Source organism: Tachypleus tridentatus, chromosome 13 (assembly GCF_004210375.1).
Source record: "Tachypleus tridentatus isolate NWPU-2018 chromosome 13, ASM421037v1, whole genome shotgun sequence".
Taxonomy (NCBI): Eukaryota; Metazoa; Arthropoda; class Merostomata; order Xiphosura; family Limulidae; genus Tachypleus; species Tachypleus tridentatus.
In genome coordinates this window covers 160,403,934-160,428,808 of record NC_134837.1, presented here as the reverse complement: position 1 = coordinate 160,428,808, position 24,875 = coordinate 160,403,934, and the positions used below count along the sequence as shown (strand labels likewise).

The following is a 24,875-nucleotide window of genomic DNA, read 5'->3' as shown; positions in this document are numbered from 1 at the left end:
CCTTTAAAAGAGTGCACTTACTTGTGCGCGGCCTAATGGATTGCTTGTCCATATTGTGAATCGCGAAAGCGCACTCCGCATAATAGAGTTGTGGGTATGTTATAATGGTGATAGTTAAATGATTAGAGGTGAATACTGTTATCTTGCTATCTTCCCTACAAATTAGGAAGCGTTGCGCCCTTAGTAGCTTTCTGGAAACATTCTAAAATAAACAGAACATATGAATTATTTTCTGCACAATATTTTTAAGCAGCAGTTATACCCGAGTACGTGTGTGTGTGTTTTTTTACAGCAAAGCTACATCGGGCTATTTGCTGAGTTCACCGAGGGAATCGAAACCCTGATTTTAACGTTGTAAATTCGTAGACATACTACTGTAACAGGGGCAGTTATACCTGTTTAACTATAATGAAACTACCACAAGTTAAATGAAATACTAGGATGTCGGAAAAGAGTAGTTCTGAAATTACAAGTACTTACAAACTGTAAGTACAAACCTGAAATCGTTCATTTTAAAATGTCAAAGATAACATGGTTAGCTATTACAACTAGAAATTTACCCAATTTCTCCATCCTGAATAATTCACGATAAAAGATAAGTTAGAATGTTCGTTGGTTGGTCTGTTTCTTTAATAAAATTCATTACATACTTGAATTTATTCAAGCTAAAAATTAGTTTCGTTTAAGAAATTAGACTTTTTTTACATTTACATAAAGCCATTAAGAGAGGTCAAAGACTTCAAAATCTCGCATCTAAAACGGAAACGTTATTTTTGACACTTCTATGAATGTCTTTTATTTTGCCTTACATTTAGGATAGTCATTTGAAGCTGTATGTAAGACACGTTAGAAGAATTAATCATAGATTTTTTTCTTCCTTATTTTTATGCTACAAGTTACAAGTGTACAACTGTAAAATATGGATACAATTATTCTGTATTTCAGCGAAGTTATTTAGTTGCCAGTTAACCTTCTCAGTCTCCACATCTACCCGTAATAACATTCGTATCGGGACTTTGCGCAGACCACGCTATTGTTGTCGGTATTCCATTGGATTCTTTTTCTTCCCAGATATCGTTACACGACATTTGTTGCGTGTGCGGAATCACTATCTTGCTAAAAGATGAATAGTTGCTCAAGTAGTTTCGTTCCTGAAGTAATGGCGTGATAAATACGAATTTATTTATACCTGCAAGCAATTGGAGTGTCATTAATTTCGTGTAGATTTCGAACATTGTTCCATGAAATGCAGCTCGACTCGTACTAGCCCTCAGCATGCTTCACTTTAGGTATTACACGTTGATTGTCGTACGATTCTTCTCTCCGCCATCGAACAAACGTTTGTTCATTGCAGAGGTATTCTTCTGCGTTCGTAAAAGCTTCATTGGTTAAATACAAACGACTATGGATAATAGGAAAAAATGTAATAAAACTAATGTTAATGAAAGTGTTAACAAGCCAGAGATATGAAGACACGCAAATAACTGTAAATAAAATAAGTTGAACAATAAGTAAGCATAGATAATCAACGACCAATAGAATGTAATTACAAATTGATTTCGTCTAGCTATAGTATTTATGTTTATTGTATTACTAGATTACCACTTCAAAACGTTTTACTCGTTATTTCAAATTAGTTTTCAAATATTTTTTTAATAAACAACGGCTTGAGTGAAAACCGATGTGATCTGTGATTTATCTACGGGAATATAGTTACTCATGAAATAAATATTACTTTATATTGGCATTTTACTTGAGTGTGATTGTAAATTTAAAAGTACTATAAATTGAAAGCGATATGAAATGCATTATAAGAAACATGCTTTCTTATTTTAATGTTCCATCTTTACAGATTTGTTGAAAGAAAGAAAACGAAAATAGCTGTGTAGCTGTTTGGAACATAACATAACAGAGAAATAGCTTGAAAGATTTCTTACCTCCGAAGAAATTTATTCTCTTAATTTGACGTGCCAAAGAAGCGGAAGCACCTATTATTAGCATCCCAGTGGACAGAGATCGTTTAAACCATGCATGTCGAAGTACAAGTAGCTTTAAATTTCCTCATCTCTTTTCTGTATAATAAATTACCGAGAAGAAGAGTGAATCAGTTTGGGGAGGAGCTTGAGAAAGCATTGAGGCAGAAGTTTATTGGTCACTGGTATCCCGAAAGACCTATGAAGGGGTCAGGATACCGCTGTTTGAAAACCGTTCCTCCTCTAGATCCTGTATTTGGTGCGGCGGCCATGCAGAGCGGTATGAACCTATCTGACATTCAAGAGAATCTTCCTAAGGAGCTCAGCATCTGGATAGATCCCGGCGAAGTTTCGTACCGTCTTGGCGAGAAAGGATCTGTTAAAGGATTGTACAGTAAATGTGAAAGCGATAGTTGTCAAGAACCTCATGATACCTCGCGCACCTTTAATCCTGACGCTCAGTGCTTCAAGCCAGTTGATCACGTCACGACTCACCTGAATCAGATCTCCCTCTGCGTTTCACCTTCTCCTGTTAACTCTGATCCTATTTCTGTTTTAAATTCTAACAATTTAGTGAATGGTTTCCATTCCAACTCTACACCAACCACCATCTTTACGACTGCTACTTTTGCACAGACAAAGTTTGGTTCCACAAAACTTAAAAATGTGGATAAAAGAATTCATCGTCTTTCTCCAACTGAGTTCAATAGATACATAAAACAACGGGTTACGAGACAGCAAACACACCAGAACTGTTTTACACAACAAAGGCAGCAGATAATTTCTACTTTTAATCCTCTCCTGTCCTCGCCTAGGTTTATTTCAGTTACTGGGTCTTCAACAAATCCTATACAGCAGTCGGGATCTTTGTCACCTAATACACAACATCTAGATACTAATAAATTGGTGTTGACTTCAACCCAACAACCACGCTTTCCACTAACTACAAGTACCATTCAGAAACGTTTTGTCAGTTCAGGAGTGACGAGCCAAACTGAGCCTGATGTGTTTACGAACAATATCTTTAGTGTACCTGAAAAAGACCTGGATGCCAATTCTGACAATATCACTGGTAAGGTTACAGCATGCTCAGACCTGAAAGTTAACACAACAATGTCCCCACAAATTATACCTCAACACTCAGCCAGTCTACCTGTTCCAAGAAATCAGTTTCCAAGCATTTTTAATAAATCATATTTTGGAACTTCTAGAAATTCATTAACAACCCAGCCAATTTTGAGCAATCCTGTTCTGGGAGAAGCGAATTCAAGAATTCATAGATTAGATTCAATGTCAAAGCTTTGCCCTAATAACTCAAGTCATTACCAACATCTATTAGTTGCTAACTGAAACAACTCTTAGCCAGTCGATCAAACTGTGATCGATTAACCATTTGTTAATTATCAGTGTAAGGTAATGCCTGTTGTTTGAACACTGTCACCGTGTTTTGTTTTGTTTTTACTCTTAACAAATGAGTAAAAACATTTTGTAAAACAATATATTTTAATTATATATTATTAAGTCAAAGCTATTATAATTTTTATATATTTGCTGCTTTATTACTGTTTTAATATACAGCTGATTTCAATAGCTGACAACTGAACTTCTGAAAATTAAAACACAAAGAAACATGAATCCTCTAATTTAGGAATACTTGACAAGATATTACTACAAATACATCATTACCGAAACGTATCTGTTCTTCTTTATTTCTTTTTCTGAAGTATTTTGCTTCGCACAGCAAAGTCACATGGTCAAGGGTGAACATTTCAAACCGCGATGTTGAAAATTCAAAACAGTTTAATTTTATTAAAACTTCGGCCATTTTTAAAGTCAATAGAACCTATAGTTTGAAAGCATAAATCAAATCGCATTAACTTGTCTAAAAATCGGGAAAAAATATGATGGTTTCAAATACCATTTTCAAAAACATTATCGAGCGCTACAATATATCAATGTAGTAATTTACGACTAAGTTTACAAATTATTAAAATATTTGTATAAATATATAAGGTTTACAAATTATTAAAATATTTGTATAAATATATAAGGTTTACAAATAATTGAAAATATGTCCTTGTATGTTTTGATGTTAATGCTCATAAAAAATTGTAGTTTTAACAATGCTTCATTAAAATATGAGCATTCACGTTGTTGTACCACAGGATTATTCAAAGATACTACTACTAATGAGTACGTTTCGAAACCTCAATCTCCACAATTCCGTTATTTTAAACTAGGCAGTTGCCGCCCATACCAGTGTACCTATAATGAATACTCTACGTTAACAATATTTCAAAGAAAACTGCTATTCTTTTGACTTTTGTAGTAAAGTTAATTATGAAAAGTCTTGTTTCTACTAAACTGTGTTCACGTTTTGTAATTAATTGTAAATCAGTCACTTCGCAGATTATTATGTGAGTGTGTGTGTGATTTTTATACTTTTTCACATCTTAAAAATATTGTGCAAGTAATTCGATTTACTAGCATTGAATATCGTAATTTGAACCTTAACTGTTGAACATTTAATGTTTGTCTTCCGAGCAGTTTTAATCTTTTTTTATTCAATATTCTAAATACATGTATATCATTACTACAAACTGTACTTTCTTGGCTTTGAAACTGTCATAAAACCTTCCAAAAGCTTGTACAAATATCACTTTTCATTATTGCTTAGCTATACTTTTAATACAGTAACTTTTTCACGTTTTGCACAGCACGTGCAATACCTGTTGTTATTACTGTATTTTCAGTAGCCCTTAAGATATTGTTATATAGTGTGCAGCATTCAGAGAGAGGAAAATTCTATTTACTTATTAATTGTATATTAAAAGGTGTTTTATCTTTTCTACTACATTATACATGTTTATAGATACTCTCTTGATATTTCTAGCTGTGTTTAATGTCAAAAACGTAACTACTGTATGCTTCTGGCTAAAATAGAACAGCTCTATAGTTATGATAAATAACTAATTCGGATTTTACATACTATAACATTTTACGTTTGACTGTGTAAAGTATTATACTTCCTATTACTGTTTTAAAGGTGAAGTAAAACATGGCAAGTAACTGTCAATAAAAAAAATCAAAACATTTATTTTTTTGCTGTAAGCATTAATAATAATTTATCAGCTTATTTCAAAAGATTCTTATTGCATTTTTAAAGTTGAAAATTATTGTACTTACCAAATTGTTTAAGAATTAAAATTATCTCTCCTGTTTCTGAAAAACTGACTCAAAAACAGTAAAAAGCGTTTCTTTTGCTATCTTAAAGATATCAAATAATTTATAACTGAGTTTATGGCATCAAATAAATTGTGACAAAATTTGTTTACAAAACTCACCAGGAGGAGATTTATTAGTAAAAGTTTTAAAATATCGCAGCTAAAGTGTCTCTCATTTAATATACATGCATACATATATATTAGTTTGTTGTCACCTAAAATGAAAAATAAATTAAAAACTAACAAATGCTACACTAATTAAAAATATTCCAAGATACAAGTTATAATGTGAGATATAAATTGTGTCTTTGGTTTTGGAGATGACTGTTGAAGTGGGACCCACATTGCGGTGGGGATACACCGTCTATCAGTCTTAAACTCCATTCGCCAGTCTCACCTAAAGAAATAAAATAAAGGAGTCTTAACGTCCAACTTACTTGTCCAACATAAGAAAATTAGAAATTAGGAAACCGAGATGTGGGTGTTCAAGCCTACAACGTCCCACATCTACATCACCTTTCACTGCCACAGTTGTAGGAAGATGGCTGCTCTCCTAAATAAAGAAGAAAAAATAATTGCAAAATAAAAAAATAAAAATAAATTATTATCATTTGGAGATAAGTAAACTGAAAACTTACTTCTTGAAGTTAGCATTCCAGCCACCATTATAGTAAAGAGGCACTAACTGGTAACCTGTTAAACAAATTATACATGTATGAAGAGTCCCATTCATTTATCTAGATAAACTAGTATAGCACCCAGCCACCACCCATTTATTAAGTTTACTGTGACTATCATGCTCTAACCAAGCCTTTATATGGTGTACATCCGCATAAAGTAGTGCCAAATTGTTAAATGGCCTTATTCATAACTAACAATAGTTATTATACATTTTTAGTAAAATTTCTCTATTCTTTTTACTTTTTTATATTTATTTGATACGTTCTTATACTTGTTAGAAAATAGTTTAATAATTTCATTTAAAGTTTCTTTATTAAATCCGTTAACTATAGTTTTTGTATCAATATTTCAACATTACTGATAAAATATTGTAATTTATTAGAAATTATACAGTATCTAAATAATTCCTATTTAGATTACTATTAGAAGATGGTAAACTATAAATTGGAAAGACAGAATATTTTAGTTTATCAAACGTATTTGCATTGATATCTTTACCAATTATTTTAATTTCTAAGTCAAAATAATGTGCTTCTGTCTGTGATGACGAGAAACCCACATGAAGTAAAAATGTATCTTGAGACCGCTGGTATGAGTATTGACACTTTTATTAAAATAAACCCTTATCAGCCGTCTTGAGATACAATGTGCTTCTACACCAGATGAGCCCGGCATGGCCAGGTTGGTTAAGGCGTTCGACTCATAATCTGAGAGTCGCGGGTTCGAATCCCCGTCGCACCAAACAAGCTTGTGGGAACGTTATAATGTGACGGTCAATCCCACTATTCGTGGGTTGATAAAAGAGTAGCCCAATAGTTGGCAGTGGGTGGTGATGACTAGCTGTCTTCTCTCTAGTCTTACACTGCTAAATTAGGGACGACTAGCGCAGATAGCCCTCGAGTAGCTTTGCGCGAAATTCAAAACCAAACAAACTGCACTAGATATTGAAGTATTTTCAACTTCTAATTCCGCAAGATAAATAGTGTTGATAACATTATTTATTTCAGGATTATCTGTACTGATTAAATCATCTATATATCTGTAAGTTAAGATAAATATATCTGTATTTGTGCAGTTTTCAATAAATTTATTCTCATAATAGATTTTAATTTATTTTTGTTTCGGCTTGTTTTTAGGTTATAACTAATATAATTAGTTGAAGGTTTGGACTTGCTGTTTTCAACGCAGCCCATCGTTTTGAGGTCTGGCATGGCTAGGTGATTAAGGCACTCGACTCGTAATATGAGAGTCACGGGTTCGAATCCCCTTCCCACCAAACATGCTCGTTCTTTCAGCAGTGGGGGCGTTATAATGTTTCGATCAATCCCGCTATTTGCTAGTAAAAGAGTAGCCCAAGAATTGGCGGTGGGTGGTGATGACTAACTGCCTTCCCTCTCGTCTTACACTGCTAAATTAGTGACGACTAGCGCTGATAGCCGTCGTGTATGTTTGCGCAAAAACAAAACAAACCTTCCTTTTGATTTTGTTTACTTACCTTTATCAGTGTTAATTTTCTCTACATACATGCATATATATATGTTATAAATATGCATAATGCAAAGTTATTTTTTGTCTCTCTTACGACAGTATATATATTAAAATATAGAATATTTCTTATTATATGATAGAAAAATAACAAAAATAGGTGGCTTCCATTATTTATATTTTCAATTTCCTGTGATTTATGTAAATCTAACACTAATAAAACAGTAACAGTAAACGTTTTCTGGTGGTAGTGATTTATTATTAGGTTGATTAGATGTTTAAAATCTTAAACTTATATATTTTCTGCAACTTTTAGCAAATGACAAAAACGGGCATGATTCTGAACATTTTAAATTTTTTCACGCTTACACGATCGTTAAGAAACTAAGAAATTTAAACCAACGAATTATTAATAGAAGAAATGACATTTATTTTATTCAACAATGTAGAAAAGAACAACTAACCCCTAATTTTGTAAAGGTAAAACTTTCAAAAAATTTTAATACATACACAAACATTATCCAAAATTTACAGAAAAAACTACTTAAAGCCATGTTGAACACAAAATACAAAGAACTCCATGACTTACAAAAACAAAAAATGAACATAGACCATCAACTGGCATGCTGCATTAAACCAGAAATTTACGGACTTATACAACGAAACATAAACCAAATCAATACTAAGAACGACAGAGACAAAAAGATCTGCCACAACAAAAAACTAGAAAAACTGAGATGCAAACAACAAAAGAGATACCAAAACGACAAACCGTTGACTAACCTCATAATTAACAGATCCGACCGACAATTAAACACAGACGAGATACATCTACTTAACAAAGGACTCAACTTCACAATAGCACCTAGGTACATTCCAACCATAGAAATCAAAACATGTCTAGAAGACCTAGCCAGGAGACTTGTGATACTTTCTACAGAGAACAACAACAAGGAAACAACCAAAAACAACCAACAGAAAGAAGACAACTTAGATAATTTTATTGACATCCAACAGCCAAACTTCCCAGGTAAAATTACAAATTTATATTTTCCAGAAACACCTAAAAACAACACCTTAAACGATTTTTCAAAGAATTTTCTCACAAAACCATCAACATAATTTCACAAAACAGAAAACTAAAAAACAACCTTACAAAAGAGACGTTAATTTCATTAAAAACCTAAAACAAGACAAAAACATAAAAATTCTAAAAGCAGATAAAGGTAACGCTATAGTTATAATGAACACGAATGAATACATCCAAAAAATGAATAACATCCTATCAGACACGAACAAATTTAAACCAATACACACAAATCCAACAAAGACACACGAGACGCAACTGAACAAATTACTACTACAAATGAAAAAAGCCAACACAATTTCACAAACACTTTATTCCTACCTACGTAAAACCGACTCACGCACACCGCAAATATACGGCATCCCCAAACCTCATAAACCAGATTGTCCATTACGACCAATAATGTCCACATATGAATCGTTTAATTACAATCTTGGTAAATACATAGCATGGGCATTCTCCAAATATGTAACATCAGCCAGCTCATTCATCAAAGACTCTTTTAATTTCAAGTCTAATCTAAATCAACTTAATCATAAAGCCTTAATGGCCAGTTTTGATGTTATATCCCTCTTTACAGAAGTTCCAACCACTGAAGCCTGCAAGATAGCCTTAGAACTCTATATCCGAGACCCTAACCCAACCATAGAAATTCCCAGTAACCAGTTAGCAACCCTAATAGAATTCACCACGATAAAGACAAACTTCATGTTCAACAACCAAAACTATATACAAACAAATGGCCTAAGCATGGGCAACCCAGTATCACCAGTTCTAGCCAATATTTTTATCACACAAGTTGAAACACAAGCAATTAACACAGCATTACATCCACCACTATACTGGTACAGATATGTAGATGACACAGTTGCGGGATTCAAATCTACAGAACACATACTTAATTTTTTCAATCACATTAACTCTATACATCCCAACATTAACTTCACATGTGAACAGGAAGAAAGCTATCAAATATCATTTCTTAACCTCAAAATTACAAGAACCGACACACAATTCAAAACAGAAATCCACCGAAAAACCACCCATACTGGACTATACATTCCTTGGGACTCAGCACATGAAACAAAACAAAAACTCAACATACTAAGAAACCAAATAAACACAGCCATAAAACTATGCTCACCAGATAAAATTAACGATGAATTAGACAAAATAAAACAATACTTCATCAACATCAATAAGTTTCCCCCACAAACCGTAGAAAACATTATACGCACACACCTAGACAGAAAGCAAAATCAACCAACTAAAGTAAATATATCTCACGAATCAAAAAATCACGAAACCATATACTGCTGTATACCATATATTCCTGACATCAGCAAACAAATAACCAACATTTGGCAAAAATTAGTAACAAAATATGACATTCCAGTTAATACCAAATTTATTCAAAAACCAGGCACAAAACTGAGGTCTATACTATGTAAAACTACACTGACAAACACCACACCAACATTATTTACAAAATACAATGTGATAACTGCCACGACTTCTATATTGGAGAAACAAGTAGAAAATGGAAACCAGATTCAAGGAACATAAAAGTCACCTTCACACGTTTTCGAACACTGCAAGTCAAATAAACACAACATAACCATAGAAAACACTCAAATACTAAATAAAGAAACAAACATAAACAAACGCAAAATTAAAGAAGCCTTACTTATACAACAACTTAAACCCAAAATAAACCAATATAAAGGAACGCCATTATACCTATATTAATATAATAAAATTATATAGTCAAACATCTAACACCGCCCTCTACATTCCGACACTCAGTTACACAACCCCTTTCAAACATGTGGTCAGCTTCCGGTCAGTTACCTCTTTCTTTGTGAACCTGACGATGACCGAAGAAGGTCGAAACGTTGTTCGCTCTTCTATGTAAAATATTTTCTCAACCCAAACGAGCCGTTTTTGCATATAAATTTCTCAACAAGTGGGTTTTTCGACATCACTGATTATTCGTCCTTTTGGTTTCAGAATGTACCACAAAGAAGCCAGAAACCTTTATCCTATTGATATTTCGAATAAACTTGTAAACTTCAATTGGATTACCTATAATCTTTCTTTTCCAAAGATACAAGAAGTTAAAAGATCTTAATTTATGCTCATAAGATAACCCTTCAAAATCTGGAATCATTCTCTTAGCATTCTCTGCAGCTTTTCAATAAGTTGATATCCTTTTTTACATAAGAAAACTAAAACTGTAGAACGTATTATAAATGAAATCCGTATTTTAAATTTATATAAATATACTCGCAAAATTATTTTACCTTTACTATCAGCAACAGAGCACAACCGCGACTGTTTAAGTGAATTATCCACCATATGCCATGATCCTTGTCTCCTTTCATTTGGTTAGGGCACTCGACTCCCACTCTGAATGTTGCGGGTTAGAGTCCCATCCTCGCCGTTTCAGCAGTAGGAACGTTATGACGTGTCGGTCAATCCCACTATTTGTTGGTAAAAAGTATTCCAAGAGTTGGAAGTGGGTGATGTTGACTAGCTGTTTTCCCTAAAATCCAGCAATTCAAAATTAGGAGCGGTAAGCACAGATAGTCCTCGAGTAATTCTGCACGAGGTTTAAAACAAACTCATTTACATAAGATATATTGTCCAAATAATGATAATGCAAATGCGTTATCTAGCTATAATTAAAAGTTATTTGTTAAATATTTGTTCAACTAACCAATTGATTCAAGTCATTATGTAGTACCTCAACAATCTCATTCCAGTTAGAAACACCTAAGAATTTAATGCCACCTGCAAATTTGACTAATTTGCTCATTACGTCCTTATGAATATCATTAATGTTTATACCAAAAAGAAATGGCGAAGCTTTGACTCCTGGGGCATTCCACTGATAGCAATAGTCCAGTTTCACTGAAGTTCATTAATAAAAACGTTTTACTTTCTCTCATCCAACTATCCTACAATCCTAGGTGCTAATATTTCCTTAACCTCTACCAATGTGGATTGATCAGCTATATTTTGGATGTCATATTATCAAAGGTTTTTAATTACTTTTGAAATCCTAAGTACAAGACTTTTACTCCGTTTTCATAAACTGGTTAACAGCTACTTTAATCGAAGAAATTAACAGACTTGTAAGGAAAATCTCTTGTTAGTGAATGCATGTTGATTTTTTTTATGACTTCATATCTCACAAAAACTTGGAAAACTTCATTTATTTAGAACTTTTCCCACTACAGAAGCAAGGCTGACTTGTTTATAACTTCCAGGACAACTTTTATTATCCAATTTAAAACCAGTCGTAACTTTAGCAATTCTCAAATCCTTAGGCACGTTATCCATTAACCTACCAAAAGTGAAAGAGAGGAGCTCTTGGAAGAACACTGTCTGGTTCTAGTGCTATATATGTTTTTTAATCTAAAAATGTTTCTTTTCAACACCAACTTACGAAAACCTACGCGGTTCATGTCAATCCCAATATTTTTCATAGAATACCGAGTGTCAAGAATATTTCTAACAAGAGAAGAAAAAACATTTGAGCGCTCAGCCTTCTCATGATGTTCAATAAAATCCTTCAAGATCCAAATCCTCATTTTAATTTATGTTTGCTTTTATAAATCAGTTGCTGTTTTTTATAAACTATTCTGAGTTTTTTCATTTCTCTTTTAACCCAGTAACTAACTTTCCTTCAGCCCTCCAAATATTCTAGCCTTTGTCAGTTTAGATCTCTTAAAGTTATGGCGTTTGTTGAAGATTTTCTCCTTTAAGTCTTTAGTAAGCCATTTATCTTCTCTGTTGTCTTTCTCCGTCCATCTTAAATGAAGAACACTTTACTTTTAAATATTTTTCTCAAATATGTTTCATTTTTTAATTTCTCTCATCCATCCATTCTACAATCCAATTTGCTAATATTTTCTTAACCTCTGCAAATGCTGATTACTTAGCCATATTTTGGATGTCATAATATCAAAGGTTTTCTTTTATTATTTTTCAAATACTTAGTTCAAGACGCCCACTCCTTTTTCAATAACTGGTTAATACCTACTTTCTTCGAAAAATTAACAGATTTACAAAAAATTGTTTTAATGAATGTATATTGATTTTCTTTTATATCATATTTCATAATATAAATTTGTAACATAATTATATGTTTGCGATTATTACCCCATATGGAACAATCCAACGGTAAGTTTCCTAAAAGTATTAATGAATAAATATTAAACGTACAGTTAAACTGAACCCTTGGATCAGAGCATGTATGCAATACTGTTGCCTGGTGAGCCGTTTACAATAGTCTTTTGACATTCTCTGTGTAATTTAAATAAGAAAAATGACATTGAATTTATCTCAAAGCAAAGGATACTCACTAAAATGTATCGTTGACAAATATATTTTGTCGATTCAATGGGTGCATTCAACTCAACACAGTCTTCAGATTCGCTAAGTAACCGAGGATATTTTTTCCACTGGATTGTATCACATTTTCTTGTCATTTTACTGACCGCCAGAAAACACAACTGTCATTTCTATAAAAAGTATCAAAAGGGAGATCTTTACTTGAATCCAAATTAATATATCCAACTATATATATAGTATAATAAAATAATGCATGTACATAAAACCAACATGAAATATATATCCATATAAGCCGAATAACAACTATATACTCAAACACGTTCTTCTCTTATTTATTTCCGTCTATGCTTCTATTTTCAAAATATTTCTTTCAATCGCTTGACAGAAAAAGTTCTGTTTTTGGGGGGAAGATGGATCTCGAATTTCCCTCACAAAAGAAACTATTTTGTTCGTAATAAAGTTTTCCTTAAATTGATTGATCAACAAATACGAAGAGTGGCAGATCAGTTTACCCCTGAAAAAGAAACGTCTACCTTTTGAAAGCGCTCTGGTTATAGAGTTTTTAATTAATCGGATGAGTGAGGGTATTGATATGAAATTTTGGAATAGCAAAAAAACGAATAATTTTCCTGTAACACAGTCATACGAAGAATCATTCTGGTATATATAAATGTGTGTGCCTTTATGTGTATCTCTATGATTAACTGTTCAAAAGACATAGAGTATGACAAAAATGGATAGATGTTCGGCTATTACATAGATATATATAAATCTTTAACAGGATGGGAAACATCTCTTAAATAAAGATCGATCTAAGCCGCATTTTGTTTAAAAATGTTTATGGCTATTAAATAGTTTATAACTTGGAATTACAAATATATTTGTATTACTAACAAAACCTACCTCGGTTTCAGTAACTCTTATTATAACGTAGTGTTCCCTTTGAAACTGAACCCTAAACCCATCTGTTTTGTTCCTTATACTCTTGACATAAGTATAATAACAACGAAGCTTATTTTTAACCTGAGAAACTTATAATCAAAACTCTTTCTTCTCTTGTTTTGATCTTATCACTCTCCTTGTTCTCCTATTAGTTTGTTATTTCCAACTTACTCAGCTTCTTTACCAATACACAAATTTATTTTAAACTACTGTCTTTAATGGGTCTCTCTAGGGCTTTCCCCGAAGCTATTTTCTGATGTATAATTTATCCTTAACTTGAAAAACATCCCACAGGTCCAGCCATCTAATCTGTTTCTATAAGCACATCCACTATAAATTTTCATGTAAGCTTGGGTCTTGAAAAGTTGTTTATTCCCTCATTTAACCCAATAGAAAATCCTTGAAAGGACCATTGTTTCTATTTATCTTAAACCTCTTTTTAAGTAGCTCTTCTGATCTGTAGCTTATAACGTATTTTGTTCTTTTGTGCACGACAAAAAAAGAATATTCCTTGAAACCAACGGCTAAACTGTCAATATGCTTTAAAATGTTTTGTATTTTAGTACCTACCGAGTATATGTTAGTCAAATTATTTTATTTTTCCATTACATACCATTTTATCAGTAATGTTTAATAAGAGAATTCCCCAGGACATTTTATTTTTATTTCAATCAGTCAAAGGTTTAAATCTATAAGACTTATCTCTTAACACTAACTGAAATTATCTCTGTACCCATAACTTGCTTGTCTATATCTACCTTTGTAAGTCCAAAGTTATTCTCTCCACTCTCACTTAAAACATCGTTCTTCCACATTCATATCCTGTCTTGTTTCCTTTATTTCTGCTCTAAGCTACTATATTCCCCTCTAATTTCCCTAAATTAGCTGTAATTTATCCTCAAGGAAGAGAGCTTTCCAAGTTTGGAGCTGTGTACCTTTTTGAGTCTTGTGATAGTCGCAATCAAGCTCAAAATTCTCAAACGTAATCCAATTCTGATGTACCTATCGATTCTACAAACTCCACCCCAAATATCATTGAACTACATTTAATCATATAAAAATTATTCTAATGTTAGTATTAATTCTATATTAATAGTATTTTCAATCTAGCTACACAGTATATATAAATTTAACCTTTCGTTTCTTTGTTTTGTTTAGGACAAAGCTACTAATTTTGAGGGAAAGCAACTAGCTGGCAACATCCACCGCCAACATTTAAGCTATTCTTTTATAATCGAATAGTGGGATTGGTCGTTACATTACAAGACCATACGTAACTTTATATAAAGATAACTAATATTATGAAACTGTTTCCTTCAAAGTTTTAAGAGGCAACTTTAAAGTATTAAAACCATTTCATTTTATACATGATTACCACAATAATTCTGTGTGTATACTAAAACGTTAGATGGCTTTATTGAATACGGTTATAGAGTAGTAATAATTATTGTTTTTTGAAATTCCCTTTTAGAGTTTTTTTTGTTTGATGGTAACTTCATATAGACAGGTATAACTTGTTAATTTACTGAAAAGCTTCATTAAAGTACGAAGTATAAAGTATTAGATATTTAGTACATCGATCAACTCACAATTAACATATACATAGAAGTTTCTACTTAATTCCAGAAGAAGTAAGTAATTACAAATATCTTTCATGAACCGTCATGGAATCTCTCAAACTAATAATTGTGCCTCACCCAAGTTGGATAGTTTTTATAAAATCCTTAATTCTAACTGGCAAAAGACTGTTTGAAACAGTATTACCTCTCATTTCTATATTTATATTTAACATATTGGTGGATGAACCAGATAGGCAGAATCACAGCATTTTTAAATATGTTTCTGCCGTTAAATGATGCTAAAAATATTCTTAAACAAAGTTCATCAGCAGTTTGTTTTGGTTGATTTATTCATGTTTATAAATATCCATTCTGAAAAACTGGCCATAAAACAGATAATAGTGGTCTTAATAACTAATTCAATAACTGTATTGCTTTTAGGCATTTTTTTCAATTCTGGAGGAAAACAGTCAACCTAAGAATACTAATATGTTTGAAGTGCCTGATAAATAATCTCATTTCACGTTAGATAGCTTCGAGATTTTAAATACATAAGTGAGCTCGACCTTTACGAATCAGAGTTATAGGAAGGGCATAAGCTCAATGTTTGGACCATTCAGAGCGGTTTTTATTCAATATTATTATTGAAGTAAATGTTAACTATATTACTTAGCACACGCTACGAGACATCTGCGATTAATACATCGTTTTGTCTTTTCGCCTTTCTTAAATCACTCCAACTTGAAGACACGTCAGAATGTAAACTGTAAGAAGAAATTTTCATAGCAAGTTTCCACATCCCTCGTTTTATTAGATTCCTCCCCTGATAAATGTTGTTTATAAAGTTTTGTGTATAATTTCAACTAATCTTTAAAACATAGCAGTTAATATTTTATACAAATTTAACTGCGTAAAATTATATCACAATACGCTGCAAGAACATTTAGTGAAATATTTAACAAACAACATCCAACCTTCAAGAAACATTTAATTTACTGCTTACGAAGGTGAGCTTATATGTATTTAAAATTATTCGAAGTACAGCATAGTTCGCTTAAATGATTAAATAATTATTTCCACAGAAATTACGTAGAAATACTTCATTACTGTAATGATGCATATGCACTGTGATATCCACTCTTCGTTGTTTTTCTTTATCAAAACTATAATATATAGACTTTTATATACAACCTATACAATATTAAGGTGTGCAATTACTGAAGTTGTTTTATATTACATTTGAAAAAAGAAAATGCACTTTAAAACCACAACATAGATTCAATTAAAATTTTATTAGATTATAATTTAGCGCATGATCCTAAGCTATCGGTTGAGTGTAGACTCACTTTAAAAAATATTTAATTCACAATATACCATGTGAAACATTAGTTTTTCGTTAAATGATTCATGTCAGTTAGTGTTATCAACTAAGTTTTCCGAGCATCGCCATAATCTGAATGTTGCGGATTCGAATCCCTCTCACACAAAACATCCTTGCCTTTTCAACTGTGGGGTCAATTTATAGTAAATTCCACTATTATTTCGTAAAAAGTAGCCCAAGAGTTGGTGGTGGGTGGTGAAGACTAGCTGCCTTCCCTCTAGTCTTACACTGCTAAATTAAGGACGGCTAGCGCAGATAGCCCTCGTGTAGCTTTGCGCAAAATTCAAAAAATAATTATTTTCATGTTTTTACTCAGTGTCTGTGTGTTACAGAGCTAGATTCTTATGTTCTTTCTCTCATCTATTCGTTTCCACCTTTCTTTATTTCACTTTTGCTTCATTATGAACACATTAATATACTTTCTCACTCGATCCAAGAAATTTATGTGTGTATGTACTGTCTTATTTTTGTTCGCCTTTATACCAGGATGAAATTGCATTTACCTAATCCCCACTTATTGTTTGTAGGTGTCAGCAATTGCAGTTGACGCCTTTAATACACATCTTCCTTGAATCTCTAGGGTAAGCAAAGAACGAACGTTGGTATTTGGGAAAACACGCCACGATGAATTCGGTGCTCTGTCACAAAAAAAAATGTAACTGACTCTCCCAAAGACTCTTGGGACTGGCTTTCTCTAACGAACAGAAGTAACAAGGTAATTATAGTGCTTACTGACCATATATTGTAATAAAAAATGTTGCATTGCACTGAATAATAGTCTACTTATCTATCCTTGATAAGCTCTTTTTAGATCACAGCTTAACTCTTCTAGTATTTCGGAGAGGTTATTTTATCCTTTTAGAGTTCAAATGACTTTAAAAAAAGAAAATTTTCGTTGTTTGTTTCGAACATTCGCGTAAACCTGCACAGGGACTATCTGCATCAGCTGTCTCTAATTTTGAACAAATAAACTCAAGGGAAGAGATCTAATTCACAACATTTTTGCCAACTTTTATTTTGCAAGACGACCCAAAGAATTATGCGCGATTTTATTATACCATTACGGGACACGAACACTGGCCTTTTGCATTAACAATTCAGGACGCTGACTACTAGGCCAAGACAGACTTTGAAAACAGCGATTAGGAAAAACACGTAAATCACCTGGGATACTTCACAAAAGTAACATATGGAAAACCTACAACCCATGGATTTTTACAATATTAAAAATTGCATTAAGTAAGTTTATTAATGTACTTTCGTATCTTCTTATATGGTTTCTCTATACTAAAGACAATGTTTAAATAAATATACATATGTATACCAATTTCATGAACGTTTACATATCCCAATAGAAATTTGTAATTTATCGTAACAAGTAATTATAATTCAAGTTATTGTTAGCAAATGGTTTTTTTTGTGAGTATAGGTTAAAAAGGGTTACAAGAAATAGATTTATATAAGTATTTATTTCAGAAAGTTCGTCCGTTTATATCCTTTAATGTTATATTACTACTGTCTACTGACTGCTCGAAATGTGATATTGCAGAATCCAAATTGTACGTTACATTCTCAAGAGGAATACTAAGATGAGCAAAATATATATATATATGATAAATTTCATTACCAATTATTCAATATTGGAAAAGTAAAAGCTCTCTAAAGACGCGAGACAGAAATTTATTAATTGTCATAAAGTTGTAAAAAGTACAATAACACTTCGAGGTATTTTAGTATCCAAATTTCAACTATTTTTTTCTATTAGCAGGATATAAAAGACAAAAATATAGTTACAACACTCCTTTGGTCTGGGAGAAAAATGTTCTTTCACCAAGGACAACAAAAGGAATGCGAAGAACGTTTTGAAAGTGGCTAACAAATAAATTAAAAGTAAATTGACTGAAAATGAAACTCAGATTTCTATTTAAGCCATAGGTTGAACATTGCATGATGAGGTTCTCAGTGGTTGCAAGCCAAGAAAAAACTACTCCAAGGAAAACTTCGCAAGAACGATCGCTTAAAGTTTACAAAACGGCATTTTGAATGGTAAATGTAAGTTCTGATCAAACGTTTTGTGACGTGACGAAACACAAATTGAACTACTTGTTCACTCTGATTGTTGTTACGTTTGTTATAAGTCTGGTGAGACGTACAAATAAAATACTCACAACAATCACTTGACTGTCTGGCAAAAGATACTAAAGTTCAAAAAACAAAGGTCACACCACATTAAGCTGTGTTGATTGATTTTTTTTATAAGTTGCATTACATCTAAACAATGATTAGTGAAGTAAAATGTGAAAGTGATGGTGTTAGCCCATATTTAATAAATAAGTATTTATATAATTGTCAGCTCAATATCTGGAAAAATCCACACATTGAAAATACAGTGTGACACATGAGGACTGTCTGTGGTTAATATCTTACAGAATCCATTGCATGCAATCATGTAAAAATCTTAGGCTAGAATGAATCAAACCTATTAATATGTGGAATACAAAAGTAAAATCCGTGTATATCAGAAGGATTTGTCTATAGGGGGAAATCACTTCTTTACTTGGTAAGTCGTGAGTCAGTCAATAGGAGAGCAGCACATGATCCATAGCAAGACTCATATCAGATTGAATAAACACGTTAACAAACGAAAGAGATAATGAATATAAAATTATTATGCCATGTTCGGAAGATTTTGCAACACTATATTTAATTTCCTGACCTTCAAAAAGGAGTTAACACTTGAAAAGAGGTTCTTTCACACACGATATCCCCTCATGTCTCGTGTAAAGTCGTGACTGATTACACATGAGAACCGTAATATTTATAGGAGAAAAACGAAGTCTGTGAAGGAAAAAAATTTAAAGCTAGTATGCATCTTTAAAACACTGAATGAAACAGATGACATTAATAATTGTAACGCTGAAATGAAATTGTTTTGTTAGAAAATAACATTAATTTCAGCCTATAAAGTAAAAAGCTTATGTCAGAAAATACCGGAGAAACTTAATGTAGAAAAACAATGATAAAAAGCAAATGTTTGGTAAGTGGCCATTCTTATGGATAGATTTTCAAAATTTAATTACCTTACTTGGCCATCCAATTAAAAAAGAAAAAAATACAATCCAATGTAAGTTAAAACATCTAGCAACAAGGAACATTTGTGCTGTACTTTTTTCATCTTGATCACCAATTTGACTCATTTTAACACTTTCAACCACCAAACGTATACAGCTGATCAAATGATGCTTGTGTTAATTACTTAAAACACGTCTAACATTTGAGGTCCTGTGAAGAAGATTTCCTATTTCAAAACGTGTAGCATACAGATCGTTCAGAAGCTGAACACCTACCAGTTCTTGCTGACAAATTAAAAGATTTAATTATCTGATTTCCTTGAGAAACACTCCGAGCATTGTTTTCACAGCATTTACGTGAAAAATTATTCGTGCAAACAACCTGTACCATTAACCAAACAGAAATATTTAGTTAAGGAGCCACAAATTTAAAAGCAAATATAAGACTTTTAGTAATTACAAGTCACACAATACTGTCAGTTGTAATGTTGGAATATTACCTCCTGATCAGATAATACTTATCTCAAAAGCTTTTGAAGAACAGACAAGAGATAAGTTAACATTCTGAATATGAAATAATGGTTAATGAAGGTTCTACTGTTGAATATTTACCTTCTTGGTACAGAACACCTTAACTTAATGCCCCAGTTTTTACTGAAAGCAAACCTCAGTACGGAAAAAAGGATATTACAGCGACCAGGAAGATGACTCTTTTATTTATATGTAGAACGAACAATCAGGAAATATTAAGTTGTACTGTAACACTTTAATCTTTGAATAGTTCTAAAAACATCCCAACCGTGCGCTCAGTAACTTTAAACCAGTCAGTTGCTTTAATGCGTGATGTTAATAGAACTAACTAGTACGTTTGTATGCATCATATTTTTCAATAAACTGAGATATATGAAAGAAATACGTTTTGCTAAGAAAAATAATTGCTTTTTACTTATTTCATCACGTCCAATCATGATCCATTTCATGACAATGAATATTGACAATAGCAATGTAGCATAATTTATCTTGCAAAAGACTCCATCGTAAGATTTTCATGTTCAAAGTACCCCACTCCACCGTGCATGGTTTTATTATCCACTCTATGAGAACGACAGTTTCACAGTGATCGCTCCAACAACCCAATCACACAGAAGTTCATAAACTTTCTGTTTAACAACTTAACTGGTACTGAACAGTATGAATACCTGTCTCATTCTCCTGCTGCATCAAGTATGTAGCAGCTGAATGTGAAGTATTAATGTAAGGTTTATCTTGGTAAAACAACACATTATTTGCGTCATTTCCAAACAAAAATCCTTCTTAATTATGTTGAGTATTTTACCTGCAACACGTGGACTGATTTTTGTCATTGAAATTTGTGTTCGTGAAATGTCACCTGTTACAAGACCCTCTTTGCTTACCATGTTACGGTATGACTTTTTGCAGGTTTTTTTATCCCAAGTTGATCGGCATTTCTTTTTGTTCCAATACTATTAAGTACAATGGATAGCCTCATATTACAAATTATAAGTCCCTGATTTGAACACAGATATTTAATCAAAGTGTATGAATATTTCTCGTCGGAAATGGTGTTATCCAGTCTTCCAAAAAATAAACATTTTCGGCAGCATCATACTACCTACATAATACCAGTCAATATCAAATTGTAGTTCTGATACATACAGACCCACCATTTATTAATATTTTCTGTAGTTGTCAAGTCATTTGCTGATTTGTATATTTCATGTGACGTCCTTAACCCTTTATATGTGTATCTGTGTTTGCCTGTGTGTACATGAAATTCTTCTCGCTAGATCTTTATCGTTTCCAGTTCATAAGGCAGCCCTAAAAAACATTTAGTTTAACTAAGTATCACCTAAAAAACTAGCTATTTTGAAACCTTTTGCTTCAAACTCACGTACAATGTCTAAAAACGATACATAAAATGACTAATTTCTCGCCTGGGTTCTCTTTCTTTCTAATTTAAATGTTTGAATCTAAAAATATATAAAATTCTCTTCCATGTAAGCTACTTGAGTCAACACTCATATTAAACTTTTAAAGAACCTTGAATGTCCTCACATATTCATATAGTTTCTTATCAATGAGGCAGTCAGTGAAGGAGTCCACTTCCAGAGGCTAAAACATTATTGTTGTTCTTCTGACTGAAAACGTATCATTACAAAGTACTTAAATAAAACCAGGTATGAAATATCAAAGCAATGCCTGATGTGAAATATTACGTCAGAGTACTAACAACTCACAAAACCAGTTACTTTATCTCATTATATAATCCTATATACAACATGTCCTGTCGATGTAAACTACACAATTCTACAAATCTAATAATTCATTATAAAGTTCAAATATCTTCATATGATTCCAAACCCCATCGTTTACCTAAATCAAAGAACGCGACAGCAAAGCCTACCACTACAGACTGTGATGATTCTTTGCAAAGTAGGTTAGGAAAAAATATATTATCAGGGCTAATGGTGTTTAATTATCAATCATTCTAACACAAAAAAATGCAATTAGAAATGTAATATTTTAATTGCTGAAACTGCAATCAAATTTAACCTTTAAAGAGTAAACTTTATGCTCTCACATGCTCTTCTAGTTTTCCTTTTTGTTATTTTTTGCATTAATCGGATAACTAACAGCGTATTCCACCACAAGAGGTCGTGGTTATTACTAGAGCTGTTGCTTTGTTAGTTCATGAAACGTCTTAACCCTGTAAGAGAGAGAATGAAACGTTTCCCTCTAAGTCTTTTTTTATCTCCAATTCATATTCGTGTTTTGGAAAACTAAAGGCAGTTAAATCCGTATATACAAACTACAAGCAGAAACAAATAGAAACATTTTTCCAGAAAGTTCACAAAAGCGTATTTCAATATAAGACTGTTATGCTTATGTTACAGATTAAGGAAATCCATTTTAGTGTCTCGGGGAAAATTTATTTAAAAACACATGTACTCACTCGCATAAGTAATGTAAACTTTTATTAACATCCTTAACTTTGACTCTCTACTTAAAATTAAAACTTCTGATAATCTCTTTATTTATAGGTTACAAGTTTGTTCGCCATGAATAACTGTCTCATCAGTTTAACAAATCTATATTTAGATCTTCCTGATTATTACTGTTGTCATAAATGAAGTGTGTGTTGCTTCTCTTCTCCACTGTTCGAGTGTGCCTGTGCCCTACGTTACTACTGAAGATTAGTTAATTAGATTTAATTTTCTTAATTGAGCAAACACAGACATAATTACAAAACAACTATTATAAATACTAAAATTTGTCAAATCCTAATGAGATTTCATTTTGTGTGCCTAAATATAGGGTAACGAAAATTGAGCTTTTAATCATCATTATATTTTCAACTTAAGGTATTTTCGTTGCTTTGCAACCATATGCCAGTGAAGAGAAATTATAGAAAAGGCTCAACAAAATTACGTTTACAATGATAACTGGATTATAATGCATAAATTTTCGAGATAAATATATGTACAGATAGATTTGTTTTGTTTTTCGCGCAAAGCAACTAGAGAGCTATCTGCGCTAGCCGTCCCTAATTATGCAGTGTAAGACTAGAGGGAAGTCAGTTAGTCATCACCACCCACCGCCAACTCTTGAACTACTCTTTTACCAACGAATAGTGGGATTGACCGTCACGTTATAACGCCCCACGGCTGAAAGGACGAGCATGTTTGGTGTGACGGGGATTCGAAGCCGGAACCCTCAGATTAGGAGTCGAATGCCTTAACCACCTGGCCATGCTGGGCCTAAAGTGATTGTTAACATATTTGTGTATTTGACCGTGTATTTAGTGTTTCAGTTTTTCATTTCCATTTTTGAACTATAACGACGTGATAACGTTTCAAAATAGTTTTAACATAACGTACTCAACCTTCTGTATAATCACGTGTTATCCAACAAATCCTTCAACACTGGATGAATATCTCATTGGAAATAAAATAATTTTTAAAGATATTTAAAGTTATTTGTGTGATATAAATTTAAAATACTATATGTATACATATAACAAATAAGCCTTTAAACACGTTTATTTTATTTTACCTCCTGCATTCGTTGCATTAAGAGAGTAAAAGCTGTTGCTTTTACGATGACAACCATTATTTTCACTGAGATAAGAAAACTATGTATCAGAATACTTATTGCATTAAAAAGGATTAAGATATTATCATATATTATGCTGTGATCATAGGTATTTTGTTTATCTTTCCGTACTTTTTAATTATTTTGTTTAAACAAAGAAAATGAGTTAAATATTAATCTCTTCTATCGCATATAGTAATAAAAACATTTAAAAATGATTATAAAAAGGAAAATGGAAAATGCGTAACTGTAGTATTCTTCGTGTTTCTATCTAAAATTGTTATACTTCCTACGTTATTTATTTACCAAGTTTACTCTTATTAGTTGCTATAGCAACAGACGTTTCGAGGTTGAGCAGGACTTTTGAATAAATAAATGAAATGTTGACATCTATATTTTTATACCGTTAATTGTAATTTTGCTTTAAATTCTAGGAAATTCGATTTTCAATGTTGCTTGATGAATTGAATTTGCTTCCGTTTATGATAACTGAAGAAACGGTAGTTATACCCCTTTTAAATTTCTAGTTAGAATACGTCTCCGGATTCGATTCAGAGATATATCACTTTCACAACGGTCCCTATTACTATAGCTGGTAATTTCTCTATTAACTCATACAGTGACCTTCAAGAGATAAAAACAAAATCATTCAATTTAACAACTTACTAAAGATTCGTGAGTATTTATTATAACAGTACTTTTTTATGGATAAATTGTCTTTAGTTGTGGACATACTGAAGAGAAAATTTATTTGTTCTTAACCAAATAACAACTAAATCAAAAATCAGTTTAAGTAGTGAATCATTCTTTTTGTTTGAATTTTGTGTTTTATTTAAGACTCATACTAAAAGTTTTATTCATTTCTTTTAAATGTTCATATAGTTTTGTGGTTATTTTGGGAGTACAATTAACATCTTGATTTATATGTTTAGATAGTTAAATTAATAAGCGTCTAGTAATATCAGTCCAGGTTGAACAAGTGTTTATACCATTTGGTTTT

The 24,875-nt window shown here is 32.2% G+C and overlaps 1 protein-coding gene across 1 annotated transcript; it reads left to right on the top strand.

The window, feature by feature from the left end:
- Positions 1–1,871: 1,871 nt before the first annotated feature.
- Positions 1,872–3,333, top strand: LOC143239312 (uncharacterized). Its single transcript, XM_076480259.1, has one exon. It carries the CDS (start codon positions 2,028–2,030, stop codon positions 3,321–3,323), a length of 1,296 nt encoding a protein of 431 aa, XP_076336374.1. The 5' UTR covers positions 1,872–2,027; the 3' UTR covers positions 3,324–3,333.
- Positions 3,334–24,875: the final 21,542 nt, after the last annotated feature.

Excerpts from the sequence above, each read along its gene's own strand:
- LOC143239312 (XM_076480259.1), top strand. The coding sequence starts at position 2,028 with ATGCATGTCGAAGTACAAGTAGCTTTAAATTTCCTCATCTCTTTTCTG.